Source organism: Trachurus trachurus (assembly GCF_905171665.1).
Source record: "Trachurus trachurus genome assembly, chromosome: 9".
NCBI classification, from domain to species: Eukaryota; Metazoa; Chordata; class Actinopteri; order Carangiformes; family Carangidae; genus Trachurus; species Trachurus trachurus.
Genome location: NC_139895.1, coordinates 23,448,083 through 23,464,997, shown reverse-complemented (window position 1 = coordinate 23,464,997; position 16,915 = coordinate 23,448,083). Strand labels below are relative to the sequence as shown.

The 16,915-nt window shown below is 42.1% G+C and overlaps 2 protein-coding genes across 3 annotated transcripts; one reads left to right on the top strand and one right to left on the bottom strand.

The window, feature by feature from the left end:
• Positions 1 to 932: 932 nt before the first annotated feature.
• On the bottom strand, positions 933 to 6,423 carry mtx3 (metaxin 3). Of its 2 annotated transcripts, XM_083978325.1 has the most exons (9): positions 6,340 to 6,423; positions 4,909 to 4,978; positions 4,548 to 4,624; positions 4,363 to 4,455; positions 4,098 to 4,280; positions 3,916 to 3,992; positions 3,261 to 3,418; positions 2,889 to 2,977; positions 933 to 2,759 (listed from the first exon to the last, which is right to left on the bottom strand). In XM_083978325.1, the coding sequence occupies exons 1-9, from the start codon at positions 6,418 to 6,420 to the stop codon at positions 2,664 to 2,666; spliced, it is 924 nt and encodes a 307-aa protein (XP_083834451.1). In that variant the 5' UTR covers positions 6,421 to 6,423; the 3' UTR covers positions 933 to 2,663. The 2 variants fall into 2 exon arrangements, with proteins under 2 accessions (XP_083834451.1, XP_083834452.1); XM_083978326.1 differs by lacking the exon at positions 2,889 to 2,977.
• A 1,990-nt stretch (positions 6,424 to 8,413) lies between these two features.
• On the top strand, positions 8,414 to 16,915 carry thbs4a (thrombospondin 4a). Its single transcript, XM_083979658.1, has 23 exons — positions 8,414 to 8,664; positions 9,507 to 9,704; positions 9,808 to 10,055; positions 10,183 to 10,285; positions 10,478 to 10,569; positions 11,206 to 11,257; positions 11,351 to 11,553; positions 11,657 to 11,794; positions 11,893 to 11,973; positions 12,059 to 12,211; positions 12,346 to 12,450; positions 12,565 to 12,672; positions 12,793 to 12,952; positions 13,817 to 13,935; positions 14,019 to 14,071; positions 14,158 to 14,242; positions 14,379 to 14,475; positions 14,563 to 14,741; positions 14,989 to 15,037; positions 15,153 to 15,349; positions 15,448 to 15,620; positions 16,281 to 16,420; positions 16,509 to 16,915. Exons 1-23 carry the CDS (start codon positions 8,583 to 8,585, stop codon positions 16,556 to 16,558), a joined length of 2,865 nt encoding a protein of 954 aa, XP_083835784.1. The 5' UTR covers positions 8,414 to 8,582; the 3' UTR covers positions 16,559 to 16,915.

Here is a 16,915-nt window from a genome sequence, read left to right as displayed (position 1 = left end):
TAAGAATGTGTCTAGATCGATTTAGCCTCTTTCCACCGTTAAATGTTGCCTTAAGGCCAAAATCAGTCAAATATACTTTTTCTTCCAATCCTAACAATGTCTGCAAAACCTATCAAACATTTATTTGTGCTCCACACACCTCACTGACAAAGCCACATGGTTTTCCAGAAGACTTGTCATCTCACAATTATCATGTTATTAATTTTCCAGGCACTCGTATTTTTTTCCCCCTTCATATCTTGACACCTTTCCTTACTTCAGGAGGAACGCAGAGAGGAGGGAGAGAGAGAATAAGAAGAGTGGAGGGCAAACACATGCAGGCCATCAGGGAACAGCTGCTGGCTGCATGTGCTCTGCTGGAAGCTGAGGGAGAGCTCTTTGAAAAGGTGACAGCCTTTGCTTTACTGGAACTGATTCTTCTTCTCATCCTTCCTGCACTTGATGACACTGGTTTGGGAAGCTGGGGCATTTTTTTTGTATTGTAGCTTGGGAGGTTATTGTAAGTTAAGACCCAGTTTCACGGCTGTAGGTCAAAAAAAGTGGTGTGGTGGTGACCTGCTTTTGTACCTAGTCTCAACAATGGAGTTCTCCGACAACTATTTTCCTAACCCAGAAAAATTAGTCGTAAAAACGCTGCAGTTGAAAAGATGCAACAGAAAATTGACAACAGATCCAAATGTGCTCTTTATTTCCTGTTACTGTGCCCATTAGATAGCCAGCCAGTAGACATCTCGGCAGGACTTGCTCCCACACGTGACCAGTGACTCGGATAATATCTCATTTCAAGTATACATCATTTCCTCTCAGTTTAATTACGCTCCTCTTTTTCCATGTCTAAAGCCAAAAGCCAGACAAAGAGCTCTTTATCCTCCCAACATCTAAACAAGTGGTCACACAATAAGAAGCAAAGTGGGCAATGGTGGAATTGGGAAAAACAGGTCAGCCAATAGCGTGGCTTGATGCACTGGCAGGGTGGAAACGACAATTTCTTTAAAAAAAAGAAAAAAAACCAGTGGAGTCCACCACAAGCTCTGATTTTGGCGCCATTCATAAGCACATGTTTGGAAATGTTCATTTTGCTTGGTAAGTAAATATTTAAATAAAAGACAGTGGCCGATGTTGGCTTATCGTATTTGTATTTCAGTAATATGAAGACAATTGTTATCAACACATCATGAACAGCGACTGAAATGAAAAAGATAATTCATGAAAAAATATGAAGGACACTGTTGACAAGACATTTTGACACCAGCAGTTGTGAAGGCACACTGCTCCCACATGGTCCGCACCAGCCGGACTGACTACACAGTGTGATGACAGCACACGACCCAATGAACACTTCAGTTTCAGATTATGGTGCTTTAAAAGTAATGTACCCATGAAGTTACAAGAGCCCAAGAATTTTTACGAGGGTTAATATTTCAAAATCATGATCCTGAAAGAAATCACATGGAGTAGACTTGTTTCTGTGGTGCAGGAGCTGTGAGGATATTATGAAACATGATAATAATAAAAACAAAAGCAAAAACAGAAAAGAGTCAACTTATATCTCAGTGAAAATGTGCTAGATAATCAAACTGTGCAATTAAAGGAAAACATAAGGCAGCTAATGAGACATTCCCAAACGGGACAGACACTTCAATTTAAACAAAATGAGCGTTAAATAGGCACAAATCATAAACACAGCAGGAAAAAAAAGAAAACAAATGTAAATATTGGTCGTGGAAAATCATGGCAAAAACAGACATGAGTGGATTGTTAATGACACACAATATGTTACACAAGAAAGGAAAAAAAAACGATGCACACACACAAACATACATAAACACAACAATCCCAAATATTTTACACGAATAAGTTAATACAGTGTGTAAGGCCCTTCCATTACCTCAGTGGATGTGGCAAAGATTGTGAACAAGCTCATCAGCCCTATTAGAGGAAACCACAAGTAAATTGCATTGATTTGAAACTATTTACAACTTTACAAGCTATACACAACAAAAGGAGGTGAAAGCAGAGCAGAATAAGTAATCGCTCATTCCTATAGTTATGACTGCATACCATAGTGTACATTACCCCAAATGAAAATGTTGTTAGAATTTACAGTGCAGAACATTTTACAGTGGGTGTGTTAGGACTAATGCGTGCTCAGATTGTTTGACAACTCTTCCCATACGGTCTTGCTCTAGCAGCACCATGCTCATCTACTGCAGTCACCATGCTCTCCTGGTATTAAACTTAGTATTAGTACTTTAATATCTTCGTGTTCTCTATGGTGCACTAAGTGTAGGTTGGCTTCCCTTTGAACCTTCTGTGTCTTTCTCATTGAGCACCACTTCATAGCATTCCTTCTTTACCACATACATACGCTCAACCTTCTTAAAAACCTCACAAGAGCACTTTTCCTCCTCTTTCAGTCAAACATCTTTGAAACCCATCATCATTATCTTGCTGTAAAAAAAAAAAAGTCTCTTTATTATCACATAGTCATATTCCTGGTACTGATGTGACTTTTTTTTCCTCATTTGAGTTGCAGTTCAGCTTTGTGACAATTATTTTTGATTTGAGGACAGGACGTTGAGTCAGACTCGGAGCAGCACCTTTCATCTACGGGGTGGTCCTCCTCCTTTCATAAGGCTGGATCAGGGGGGTAAGGTCAGGGGTTAGGCAGGGGTAGAGCTCTTCTCACTGGCCAGACTGGGCTTGGGGTCTGGTCTGTGGGGTTTGTGCTGAGGGCTGCTGCGAAGGTTGTCATCCATCTACAGTACAAGACGCACAGTTTAGTTGGAGCAGAAAACAGTGATTCACTACGACTATTTATATGAGACTGCACCTGCAAAATGCAACCATGAAACCATGCGAAGAAGAGGAAAGGAAAGCAGAACCACCTTTTCTATTAAGTTGGATTCTTTGTTTACAAGCTGAGTTAGTTTCTGCAGGTTGGCATCCATAGTTTCCTGAACAGGTGGGGGAGGACCTGGAGAGAGATGACGCAAGAGGACACCAGCAGAGGGAAAAGGAGATCGCGGAGAATTAGAAGAATGGGAACAGTGTTAAAGTCAATGAACACCCAAAAATAAAGCAGACAGAAAGAGCAGGCATGCATCGAACCCAAGCTGTGAGGAGAGGAAGTAGAAGGAAAAATCTGATGATGTTAGTTGTTTTGACTTGGTAAATATTCCCGCACACCTTTTGTGACCTAATTTTACAAAGCTTAAGTCCCAAAGTGTGAATATTTCTGGGGTTTGCCGTGATCTTACAAGGCTGATCCGAGCTGAAGTGGACTGCAAGGATGGTATCACAGAAGCGTGAGAGGTTATCCAGCTGTCGGAGGTGGCTCTGCAGAGGACTGCTCAGAAGACTAGCTTTATGGAGCGGAGCCACAAAACCAAATACAAAGGCATCCAGACTGGAGGGTCTACAATGACACACACACACACACACACACAAACTATTACATTACAAGCACTACTCGGCTATGAAAGGCAAAATTTCTAATGTAGAATTACACTTATTAACTACAGTGAACACAACAAGAAAATCTACAGGGATTTATCTAATACACTTGAGTTTGTTTATATCAAAATTTGTAAAAATCACAAAGCCAGCACTCATGTAGGTCCAACCTCTTACTATCTTTTAATCCAGGCAGCAGTAGTATCTTAAAAGATAGTAAGAGGTTGGACCTACATGAGTTACGGCTACTTGTGATTTGTCTGAGCCTCTTTTGCTGTGCACCTGTATACAGTTGTGCTCACTTTTTCTTTGAACTTATATAAAAATTTGTAACATGACTTGTTTAACCACAAACAGTGTCTAAACAACACATTTAATTTAAGTTTTTGTTTTTTTCCCCAGTAGATCAGCATGTTCATTTATTACAACGTGTGGTCTTCTTAAAAATAAAGAACTCACGAGTTGCCAAAAAAGTAGTTTTCTGTTCCCAGTCTGTAGGAGAGGAGATTCAGGCACTCTTTAGCATCACTGTAGATCTGAGGCAGACAGAGTGGGAAAGACGTACGGTTATAAACAGAAAGAACTGACATGTGGACAGAGTTGAGACGACGTGACTGGTGGTGAGACAGATCAGTATTTACCTTTCCCTCCACTTCGCTGATTCTGTGTAGCGGTGCCTCTCCTTTGGTTAGAAGGATGCGAGAGAGGGCAGTGTTGGCATACTGACATGGTACGAGAAAGTTGAGAGGGAAAGGCGAGCGAGACGCAAACCATGGACGTGTCAGATTGGCGTAGTTTTCTGCATCCACCCAGAAAGTGTGTAACTGTGGGAGACAAGACCTGAGTCTGAATACTGACAGTCCTCACAGATCAGTGTTTACCAGGAAGGATTATGTATGTTCTTACCAGAGCTGGTCGTAGTTTCTCTTCAAGCAGGGCGATGTATGCCATGGTGTCCGCTCCTTGTCGGGCTGTCAGCTCAAAATCTGCATTAAACCTCTGAAAAATATGAAAAAGATCCACTCATTCTGTTACATGGGTTTGAAGACATAATAGGTGACGGACAGTAAGCAGCATTGGCCGACTCTCACCTGTTTCCTCAGGAAGTTGAGTATCTGTGCTGGTTCTTGCACTGCAGAGTCTCCACAAAGCAACTCTGGCACTGTTGCTGCAGGTTGAACAACAGGAACATTACAAGTTAAGACTGAGGTGAAGTTACAGAGTGGAAGTTCATCTGCATGAAACCATTTTGAAAGTCTTATCATTTCAAATGTATAGGGAGACTACAGTTTACATTTACTTCTTAAATATTGGAAATATTCCCGTTTCAGTATTAGAAGTCTCTGTTGATGACACGTACATATATCATATCATGTGTGTGTGTGTATACCAGGCAATTATGGCATCCTGACCGCCATGTTATGAATTTCTTCATGAGAAGCTGCAGCTCACCTGTTAGTGTTCTCCATGTCCAGTCTATAGGGGAAACTGTGACCTCAGCCCCAGAAAACTTAGCGTATGCCTGAAAGAAAACCCACATTTCAGTCAAGATAATAACAGAAACAACAGTCAGCGCACTTACAAGTCAGTCATAAATGTCACAGTGAAACAATTGGTCAAATGTTGCATCTGTCAGGGAAATACTTCCTGAGCTATTTACAGCCCCAATGCATACTGTAATACTTCAGTCAAGATTAGGTTGTACCACCAGGGGGAATATACCACTGACTGTAAATACATTTGGCACAAGAAGGGACCATTATAATTACACTGCTGTCTGTGCTGATCTGAAACAACAGAACTTCATCTAGCAAGAGGTAGCCTAAATTGTTAAAGCAAAACCACAAGCAATAAAACAAAAAACACACCAAAATAAAGACAAATAGATGTTTAACTAAATCAGTTAAAACTGAAACTATTATCCAGTCTAGTGATGTGTTAATGTTTTATTCGGATTTAGGCTACAAAATGTAAAATTAGGGCAAAAATCACCCATCATTATCATATTCTTCAGAAGTCCAAGGCAATATTGTCAGCTGTCTTATTTTTTAATGTTCAGTTTACAATGACGTAAAGCAGAAAATCACTGCACTGAAGGTGCTCGAGTCAGAATATGAACATTTCTGTATGACAAGATTAAGGTTTAAGAATCAAAATATTACTATAGGCCTATTTATATAATTTAACTTCCTACTTTCTAAAATCACCCATATTAAATACGATTTACATCTTGATGAGTTCAGAACAACACCTGGATAATATTATATTTTGTAACCATATTATAATGCTGTCAATGCATCCACTCAAAACAAAACAAACAAACCACTATTATTCTAATACATTGCTTTATAGATGTTGTAGGTTTCATCCTCATCTGGAAATGACTGTCACCTGGTGGCAGCAGTCGTAACTACATGGATTCAGTGAGGGAGAACATACAGATGAGACCACTAACAACAAGCTGTTTATCTCCTGACCAGCTGATTTCCACCTCTGCCACCGTCGACGGACACAGCAGGAGGCTGAGCACGGAAACACAACAGGTTCAAGTCGGACCCTGTGCAAACTGACCTTGAAGGCACCAAACCTTTGTTTGCAACGAGAGAGACGTGTGACAACCAGACACATATAAAGGACATGACCATGCAGCTCGCACAGATCCTTTTCTGTAGCGGGATGAACATTGAGTTGGCATTAAGAAAAACATTATTTTCTGTCCTGCACATCGCCCCGAGCCGACAGCAGGCTGCAGCAGGTTGGTTAGCACGGGAGCTAACCAGAGGCACAGGGCGAGGAGGCAGAGGAAACCGAAGCTAGAAAGAAAACCGGCTGATACGGATCATAGTGAGCGTAGTAGTTTGTACAAGCAGACGGAAACGTTACCAGGACTATGAGGGACTCGGTGTGGACGGAAGGCAAACCCCAGTCTCCTCCCCAGCATCTCAGCTCCATGGCAGCCGCCATGTTTTTTGACTCATGGAGGGAGCCGATGACGTCACGACCAGCTACCTGTCACATCCGTCACATCAGAAATCAAAGAGGAAAAAATCAGGTGGGAAATATCAAGTGTATAAGATAAGATATCATAGAAAAAAAGAGAGAAAAATCAGTTGAGAAAATAAATATTTTTTTAGATATTCCAAATGATAAGGCTAAGTCAAGTGGTCTCTATTTGCAGTGACATAAAGGAATAATAATGTGAAGTAAATAGGCTATTATGAGAATTAAATATGGGCTTTTAATCTGAAAATTCAGCATCTGCCTTGATTTACTGAGGTAACTATACTAGTCTGTTCCCTGTAAATACTCATTAGCTTTTTTTTGTGGTTTATTAGGATGATGCTTTACTTCACTTTAGGGATCATAAAATTGGTAAGCAGTGGTGACGGAACCATGTAGGAAAACAACAAGTCACCACTTTAATAGAGAGAATGGTACACTTAATGAGAAAGACTTAATTGACATATAACAACACGTATGAGAACACATGACAACATCTGTGAGCAATCCTGTGTAAATCCAATCCTTACAAATCCAACTGGATGGAGTAAGATTGTGAGATTTATAAGATCCAGAGCAGCATGAATATTGCACTCTCAAGTTCACATTTATGAATGGCTTTTTTTTGGTCACTGATGTAGCCTCTCATTCAAAATCAATCAGTGATATTTGATTAAAAAAGTATTCAGTGTTCAGATTCCGAATTCAGAATAGGAACTGATCCTTATCCCTAAGTTTATTGATATAACAACGTCAGGTCAATTTTTATTTATACAGATCAAAATTAAATGTTTGTCTAAAAAGCCAAGATTAACATTACAAAGTCATGTGGTTGTTCCGAGTGGTGATATTTAGTCAGTGTATTATGCCAACAATTTAAAATCTGGATAGAGGTAGCATGATCAAAAACTCATATCACATTGTTGCTCTTTATATGGTCTTATTTTATAGTCTTTTGATAGAACAAGTCACAATTTGGGATTTTTATTGCCATGTCAAATAGTAATTTCCATTTTTGTAGAGCTGTATATCTTTTCAGCAGCAATAACATGATGTCGGTCCTGGGGGAGATAGTCAGACTGTTGAAGGCTGCCAGGGCTTTGGTCAGAGACCAGACAGCCAGACACAGTCGCATCCATGGTGATAATGCACCGAGGGATGGTAAATGTCACGGCTTGGATCGGCCCAGCAGCTGAGATGTTGAAATCTACTTGAGGTAAGTAGAGAAAACTTTTAAGACGAGTACCAGACGCCTTACGTGAAATGTTTCCAGGGTCAAAAAGTGTCCCAAGTCTAGCTTTCTATTCCCACATTCTTCAACCGATGGAATTTAGAAACACTTTTCAGAGGCATTCAGAACAAGTTAAATACAATTAAATAAAAATTAAAAACATCTGGCACAGTTAGACAGTTCAACTGGTTTACCGAAAAAGAGCTGGAAGATGAAATCCACATTTAGGACACAGGTTCAGTGATGTTTGCGAGAAACAATGGCCAGCTGGAAACAGATTTTCCTCTCTTGAGACCCAGGCACAATTCATTTCAGACATTTTTTAGTGTTGGCTGAGTGAGCTGACTTTTCATGCTATTATTTTACCACTCCCAAAAACGCAGTAAACACGTAGGACTTAAGGGATGAAGGCTTAATCTTGATTTCAAATCAAATAGAGTCATAAATAGGCTACATAAAAACTCACATTTAGCTCTGAAGTATAACTAATGCAGCACCAGCTTTTTTAGAATAAAATGCCCCCTATATGATACCTTATATTTTGTGTCACATTTATTTGTGGACTGTTTTACTTTTTCTAGCATGTAGTTATACTTCAGTTTTTACAAGCAGGGGCAATATGCAACTTATCATTCAATGAGAGGATATGGGGACACACCCCCAATCTATTAAAATGGTCCCTACACTGTGCCGCTTTCGCAACAAGAGCTTACAAGAACACTCCCCTTTGCTTTAAAAGCTGTGCCTGTGGCCACAGGACCATCTCACCTCTGCTGATATTCTGCTTCAAGATCTGGACACAGCCTGTGACTCTCTTACTGACCCGCAGGAGGAAATTAAGTTCTTTCTACAGGGACACGGCTTCTTTTGAGGTGTGTCCCGCTCTGAAGCACAGATGATGGGTATGTGGGCCAGAGCAGCAGCTCTGTCTCTGGTGCTGCAGCAGCTGGTGCTCTCTGTCACAGCTGAAGGCACTGGTAAGTACAGGCTCTTCTCTATCCGTGCCCTTCTGGAAAACATTATATACCTACAGCATGTTCATACGTGCTCTACATGTTAAAACAGTTTTAGTGACTGTCGTTTCCATTTGCACATTTCTGACAGTCTGTTGTCTCCTCTTGTAACTTCCCATCTGCAGTAAGCTGCAATTAACAAAGGTAGCTTCGTTGATTTAGTTGGCATGAATTTGGCTTTTTTGTGGTTTGCAGTGTTTAATGTCCAGGATCTAGTAACAGTCTGACCTAAATAGGACCAGTTTCAAATGGTAAAACAACACCGGTTACCAAGTGAGAAAGTGCATGCGCAGAACTTCGATTTGCCTGGAATCATCACGCACATTTTTCCATACAATTTGTCACATCGTATTATTTTTGAATTCAGCTAATGGTTGCGTGCAAGTGTTTCTTGTGTGTGTGTATGTGTGTGTATGTGTGCGTGTGTGTCCGTGCATGTGAGTGTGAAGCGGTGGGTTTGTTCCAGTGGAAAGAGTTTACTGCTGCTGCTCTCTGTAACTCTCATCCACCACTCTATAAAAGACAGCAGGATACAAACATGAACATGCACTTGCACTTGTGCACACACACACGCACACCTACACACCTACACACACACACACACACATGGAGCACTGTCACACATAATAAAGCAGAATAGCCAGTCAAAGCCAAAACCAAACTGACAAAAAGTCAGCAGCAGATGTAACAGACAAAGTGTTTCCTGCCTTTATCGTTACATTGTGCCTTTTCTCCTTGTCACAATGATGTCACAATGCACCTACAGCAGCGTAATGCAGGTGTTTAACAATCCTCTTCTGCATTAGTCTATGACCTGCTGGACTCTCCAGACTGCCTGCCAGACTTGCTCCAAGGAAAGCTAAAGAGCAAAGGGCAAGACGAGGCTTTCCTCCTTTCTTCCTTCAGGCTCCATAGCAAGGGCCCCACCTCTATGTACAGCATCATCAACCCCAAAGACAACACCAAGTACCTGGACTTCAGCGTGCAGGCCAAACTCAACAAAGGTAGATTATTTCACATATAACAGTGCCTGCTATACGACCACACACTGCATCATCAGCTGTTTGTGTCAGCATGATGTGTTTGCTGATTTCTCTCCATCTGCAGTCACCATTCGTTACCAGAAGACCGATGGCAGATACGGCACAACCAGTTTCAACCACCCCTCCCTGGCAGACGGTCGAGAGCATCACGTGATGCTACATGCCAGCGGTCTACAGCGCGGTCCGCCTCGCCTCAACATCTACATGGACTGCAGACTGGCACACACCTTGAACGATCTACCAGCTGCGTTTGGGTCGCTGCCACCTGGTCCCAACAGGGTGGCGCTTAGGACCCTGCAGCCAAATGGACAGGTGAATGAGAGGTCTACTGTTAAAATATTCTGCATAAAAACATATTATTTGATTTATTTGCGCCACGATATGAATCAAGTAGCCTACATGCAGTCTGAATTCTTTCTTTCCTCTGTTGTTCTGTAAGGATGAACTGACTCACTTCCAGCTGGTCACAGGGGACACGATAGATAATGTGGCCACTTTGCAGGACTGTAGTGTAGATCAGGCTGAATCGTTACAACTGCTGGGTGAGAGACAAAGATTTTCTGTCACATAATGCACATACACACGCATGCTCTCATTTTACCTTAAAACTAATAGAAAACTTGAAAAATACTAGACATAATAAACTCTTTAACCTCAAATATTTTGTTTTGTTTTGTTGCACATGTAGCCTAAATGATGAACTTTTAGTTTTCTAATTCTGGTTTACCTCACAGGTATCCAGGCAGGTAGGATGGTACATGACCAGGCCACCATTCTGGAGCTGAAGACCATGCTGTCTGACATGAAGGCGCTACTCCACCAGCAGGTCTGTGTCACCTCTTGATGGAAAGTGAACACACAAGGACAAGTATTAAAATGTATCATAAGGTCACAATCAAGTCAAGAACTGCACAGCATTTTGATAACCGAGTATGGTAACTTGTTGAATTATTTGGTTACATTGTTTGCCATCCTTATAGCTGCCTTTTCAAACCTATTTGAAGGGGAGATCAAATTTGTTGAGATGAAACTCATATAAAAGGTTGGACGACCTGTTTGTAAAAGTGGAAGAATGTGGGCTGATTCAAAACCATTTGGATGTCCTTTCTTCTCTGTGGTGACATTGGCTTTTCAATAAAAATCTGCAATTCATTGTGAAAAGTGAGAATCCAGACTTGGAGGACCTTCCGACCGGCTGCGTTTCAATCGCTGACAGACAGCTAAATGAATCAAAAATCGGACCTTAACCTCAACAGCAGATAGGAATGGATGATTTCAGATGATCATCTAACGCAGAGAATTTGCCTCAGGGAGCCTGAGGCAATGAATTTATCAAACACACTGAGAAAATCTATTATGTAAGGAAACATAGCACCTAAACAGACACACACTTTATAGATTTTGATGTAAAGTACTAATACATTCACTAACAGTACTACACCCTGTTTCCTTTCTGCTTAAGATTAAGGAGACAACCTTTCTGAGGAATACCATCGCAGAGTGTCTCGCCTGTGGTAAGCAAAACAAAAAATGGTCTCAGTTACCCTATTTAGTCACTTCTGACAGTATAACAATGCATTTCTATATCGGTACATTTGTGTCCACAGGTCTTGGAGGCAGTCCAACTAATAATGGTCCAGGTCCAGGTCCAGGGCGGTTTGACATGCTGCCTCAGCATTTGACTCAGTGCCCACCTGGGACCTGTTTCAGACAGAACATGTGCATCCGTTCAGAGTCAGGGGACTTCCAGTGTGCCCCCTGTCCAGATGGATACACAGGAGACGGCGTGCACTGTGACGACGTAGATGAGGTATGGAACACACTGTTTTTCTTCTTTATGAGCGTCCGTTTCTGCAACAAGGACGTGAAAGCAGTGTTTGACAAGCCTCTGTGTTATTTGTGTATGTGTTTAGTGCCAGTTCAACCCATGTTTCCCTGGCGTCCGGTGTGTGAACACTGCTCCTGGCTTCCGCTGTGAGAAATGCCCTCTGGGATACACTGGGCCAGAGCTGAATGGAGTGGGAATATCCTATGCTAAATCAAACAAACAGGTACAGCTAAAAATGAATACATTGTCTTTGATTTATCTGAGCCTCAACAGACAACCAACTGATTTCTTTGTCTGGACTTTACATCCTGCTGCTGACAGGTATGTGAGGACATAGATGAGTGTCTGGGCCCACCTGACAATGGAGGTTGCACTGCCAACTCAAACTGCTACAACACTATGGTAAGACCAATGGGACCATTACATGGTTATCACACTCTCCTTTCGCATAGCGCCCTGGTCTCTGACTCGATATCGTCCTCATCAGGGCTCCTTCCGCTGCGGCGAGTGTAAAGCCGGCTTCACAGGTGACCAGGTGGGAGGCTGCCGTGGCAGCAGGCTTTGCCCCAACGGTCAGCCCAACCCCTGTGACGCCAACGCTGAGTGTATTGTGGAGCGAGACGGCAGCATTACCTGTATGGTAATAATTCAGAATATACTGCCAGTTTATATACCATATCTTACACCTGAATGTGAACCATTATACTGTCGGGCTGTTCCACATCTCACCATTTGAATGAAATGTCATGCCGTGCTCTTTTCTGTGTGGTTTAGTGTGGCATTGGCTGGGCAGGTAATGGCTACACGTGTGGAAAGGACACAGATATTGACGCACATCCTGACACTACTCTCCCGTGCAGAGACAGCAACTGTAAGCAGGTACTCGTGTCAAGCATCCCCCATCCTCTCTTGTATTTAATTCAATGTAGAATTAAAACTTAATGGTGTTTGTGTCTGTGTGTGCCTCTGTGTTTTTTCCTGTGGGGTTTCCAGGACAACTGTGTGTTTGTGCCAAACTCTGGGCAAGAGGACGCAGACAGGGACGGGAAGGGTGACGCCTGTGATGATGATGCAGACAATGATGGCATCATTAACATAGACGTAGGTGACCACAGGTCCAGCATACAATACACAGCCACCAATGTAATGAATGTAAATGTAGGTCTATTTAGTTCATAAGGCCTATGCATAATACAGCAACCCTCTTTTTTTCAAACCCAGGATAACTGCTGGCTTGTTCCCAACATAGACCAGAGAAACAGTGATAAGGATCTCCATGGTGATGCATGTGACAACTGCAGAGTAGTAGACAATCCCTCACAGAGAGATACAGACCAGGACGGGCTGGGAGATGAATGTGATGATGACATGGATGGGGATGGTAAGTGTATCTGTTAGTTTTTAACGGTCATATAATTATCATTATATCCTCACAGTTTTGCTTTACATCACTGTGTGTAATGAGAGGGACACAGTCCAACAGCTGTGGCTTTTGTAAGGATAAAAAAGTTGGATGGTCATTACTATTAGCAGTAATGACCATCCAACTTTTTCATCCTATGTGACCAGTTACATAGGATGCAGTAATGGTCCAGTAACTGGACACATAATGGTCCAGTTACTGGACCATTACTGCTTTTATTGCATCATTTAGAGGTAATAACTTTAGGCAAACTGTTAATAGCTGATAATTACAAAAGACTACTGTGTCCGTCTGGACGAAAAGCTTAAAAATCCCTGTAGAAAAACGTGTTAAATGTTAAAATGCTCCAACTGGAGTCTTAAGTGTTGTTACACACTCTCAGTTCTCACTGATTGCCCTTTTATAGGACACCTCTTATTTGTTCCAATGGAAACTTTTAAACTTCTGAGCCTTTGTGTGTGCCCGCATGTTTACCTTTATATGCTGACGCATGTTGCATGTTTCGGCCCTGTTCGCAGCCGCTGTTCATTCAGTTTGGCAGAGCTTCGGGCTCTTGATCATTTGGTTATGTCTTTAACTCCCAAGGCTGGATTGCTCAGTGCTTGGTCATGTCTGTCTCCTCTCTCAAAGCATTTTTCCATGGTAAGCCTTTGCCAGGCATTAAAGGCCACTGGAAACTTTTTCACCTTCCTCTTTAACAAACACTGCCATCTGCTGATTCATTTGACAGACTGTCTGTGGGCTCTGTGCTGTCATGCTTGTTTTCATTTTCCTGAAGCTGCCTTTACACACAAAGTAGAAATTACATTTTCATGTGTTCAGGCTTGAAGAATATTCTTGACAACTGCCAGCGAGTCCCCAACCAAGACCAGAGGGACAGAGACCGTGACGGGGTGGGAGACGCCTGTGACAGCTGTCCTGATATGGCCAATCCAAACCAGGTAACAAACAACCTGAATAAGATTCACCGACTGCCACAACTCTGACCTGTTTTGACCTGAGTGTCTGTTTTTTCCACCTGCAGTCCGATTCAGATGATGACCTTGTAGGAGATACCTGTGATGACAACATAGACAGGTAGAGCCCACCATCAAGACCTGTTGTATGAATAGATATAAGGAATATTTTTGCTATATATTTGACTTGCCCTTCTTCTATCTCAGTGATGGGGACGGCCACCAGAACACAAAGGACAACTGTCCCAATGTCATCAACTCCTCTCAGCTGGACACTGACAAGGATGGAATGGTTTTAAACTACCTCTTCCTTCATCTTTTATTTAATCTATTAAATGCATCACATGTTTTTTATCCCTATTGTTCATGCCGACCCAGAGACACCTCTGTGTTCAGACAACTCCTAATGTCTCACTTTGTTTTGGCAGGGAGATGAATGCGATGATGACGATGATAATGACGGCATACCGGACACTGATGACAACTGCAGACTTGTTCCCAACGTGGACCAGATAGACTCTGATAGTGAGAACCATTTGTCATTTGTTCCCGTGTGTGCACGTCACGTGGATGTGCACAGCATGTAAATGAGCAGTGTCCTTGTTATTTCAGACAACAACGTTGGAGACGCATGCGAAGGAGACTTTGACAAAGACAACATCATTGACAAAATCGACCACTGCCCAGAGAACGCAGAGGTCACCCTGACCGACTTCAGAGCCTATCAGACCGTCGTGCTGGACCCAGAAGGCGACTCGCAGATCGACCCCAACTGGGTGGTTCTCAACCAGGTGAACAGTACAACACCTTTGTGAGCCAGCTATTTGTTTTCAAGCAGTTTTCTATGAAAGCATTTTATTTTATCAGTCTATCTGTAGTTCAGCTAAGACCTTTTCTTGGGTTTTCTTTTGTCCATGTTCTTTGTTAAATCAATGTGGCACTGAACAGAAAAAGGTGAAGAGATCCAATTTTGTTATTATAGTTAAATTCCCCGTGACAACACCGATGAACTGAGTTCATTCTCTCTTGCTCTGACAGGGTATGGAGATAGTCCAGACCATGAACTCTGACCCTGGCCTCGCTGTAGGTGGGTGGAGAATATCTTCATATTTTCACATCTGCTCTAACTTTATTTTCTTCAGTGTGTCATTTTTCTAACCTGTGCTGTTGTGTGTTTTTTTTCCCACTGTCCACAAATACAGGCTACAAAGCGTTCAGCGGGGTCGACTTTGAGGGAACGTTCCACGTGAACACGGTGACGGACGACGACTACGCCGGCTTCATCTTCGGCTACCAGGACTCCTCCTCGTTTTACGTGGTGATGTGGAAACAGACAGAACAAACCTACTGGCAGGCTGCGCCCTTCAGAGCCGTGGCCGAGCCGGGGATACAGCTCAAGGTGATGGGAGAAATGCTATTTATCTGCATCATCTATTCCCTCACTGTCAGTTTTTTTCCCCCCTCTCTCTCTCATCGTTTGTGGCTCTTCACTACTAGATGGTGAAGTCTGAGACGGGTCCAGGTGAGCACCTGAGGAATTCCCTCTGGCACACCGGAGACACCCAGGGGCAGGTCCGCCTCCTGTGGAAGGACCCCAGGAACGTTGGCTGGAAGGACAAGGTTTCCTACCGCTGGTTCCTCCAGCACAGGCCCCAGGTTGGATACATCAGGTACGGAGAGACGCACTCCATCCCTCACACACACACACACACACACACACACACACACACACACACACACACACACTGATAGCGTGCAGTGGTGGACAGTAACGGAGTAAATTTACTTGATTACTGTAGTTAAGTACATATCCAGAGGATTTGTACTTTACATGAGTATTAGATTTATTTGGTACTTATTACTCTTACTTGAATACATTTCCAAGACAAATATTTTTACTTTTACTGGAGTTAATTTCTAGGAAGGCTGAAAAGTAGGCCTACTCGTTACTTTCAGGTCTTTTTTTTTTTTTCTAAAATACTATTGAACATAAGCTGTGTTTGTCAAAGAAGGAAACCCTAACCCCTAAAAGCAGCACATCAGTGTAGGTGGTTTCAAAGAGTTAATTCTCAGAGTTAAAAGAAAAATAAGAAATTTACTCTTACTCTTACTTTTACTTAAAGTAAATTTAAAAGCATGTACTTTTGGATAGTTAAGTACCTTTAAAAGCAAGTACTTTTTTACTCTTACTCGAGTAACATGTCGACTGAGCTACTTTTACTTTTAACCAGTAGTATTTGTACTCTTACTCAAGTACTGGGGTTGAGTACTCTGTCCACCTCTGATAGCGTGTGAAGTGACTAACTCGTATCTCCTTGTGTGTGAACCAGGGCTCGCTTTTTTGAGGGTTCAAACCTGGTGGCGGACACAGGGGTGATAATTGACACCAGTATGAGAGGAGGGCGTCTGGGAGTGTTCTGCTTCTCACAGGAAAACATCATCTGGTCCAACTTGAAGTATCGTTGCAATGGTGAGTATCGGCATTTTAAAGTCAACCTTGTCAGCTATGCGTGCTGTGAGTATGATTGTGAGTTTCGTTCTGTTTCTCACCCCCACAGACACTATTCCTGTCGACTACCAGGACCTCAGTGCCCAGAACACAGACTGAGGATGTGAGTTCGAGAAAAATGGATAAATGTGGGACCATGATGGTATTTGAACTATTTCAACAGGGTCTTAGGAAAGCTTAACAATGGGCATTATATACTTAAATGTAATTTCGGCGCAATTGAGGCGTACTCTTGTATAAATCCTCATCAGGTTCTGTGTATGTCTATGCATTATCACCTTAAGTTTTATCAGCATTTTATGAATACTGATTAAGGGGTAATATTGTTTCTGAATATATTGCAAATACAATAAAAACCCTGAGCAATCGCAAAATCAAAGCATGTTCTACAACATTTTTTTTTTTTTTTTTTTTTACACATGGCCATTCTTAATGTTGTTTACCAGTATAAAGAAA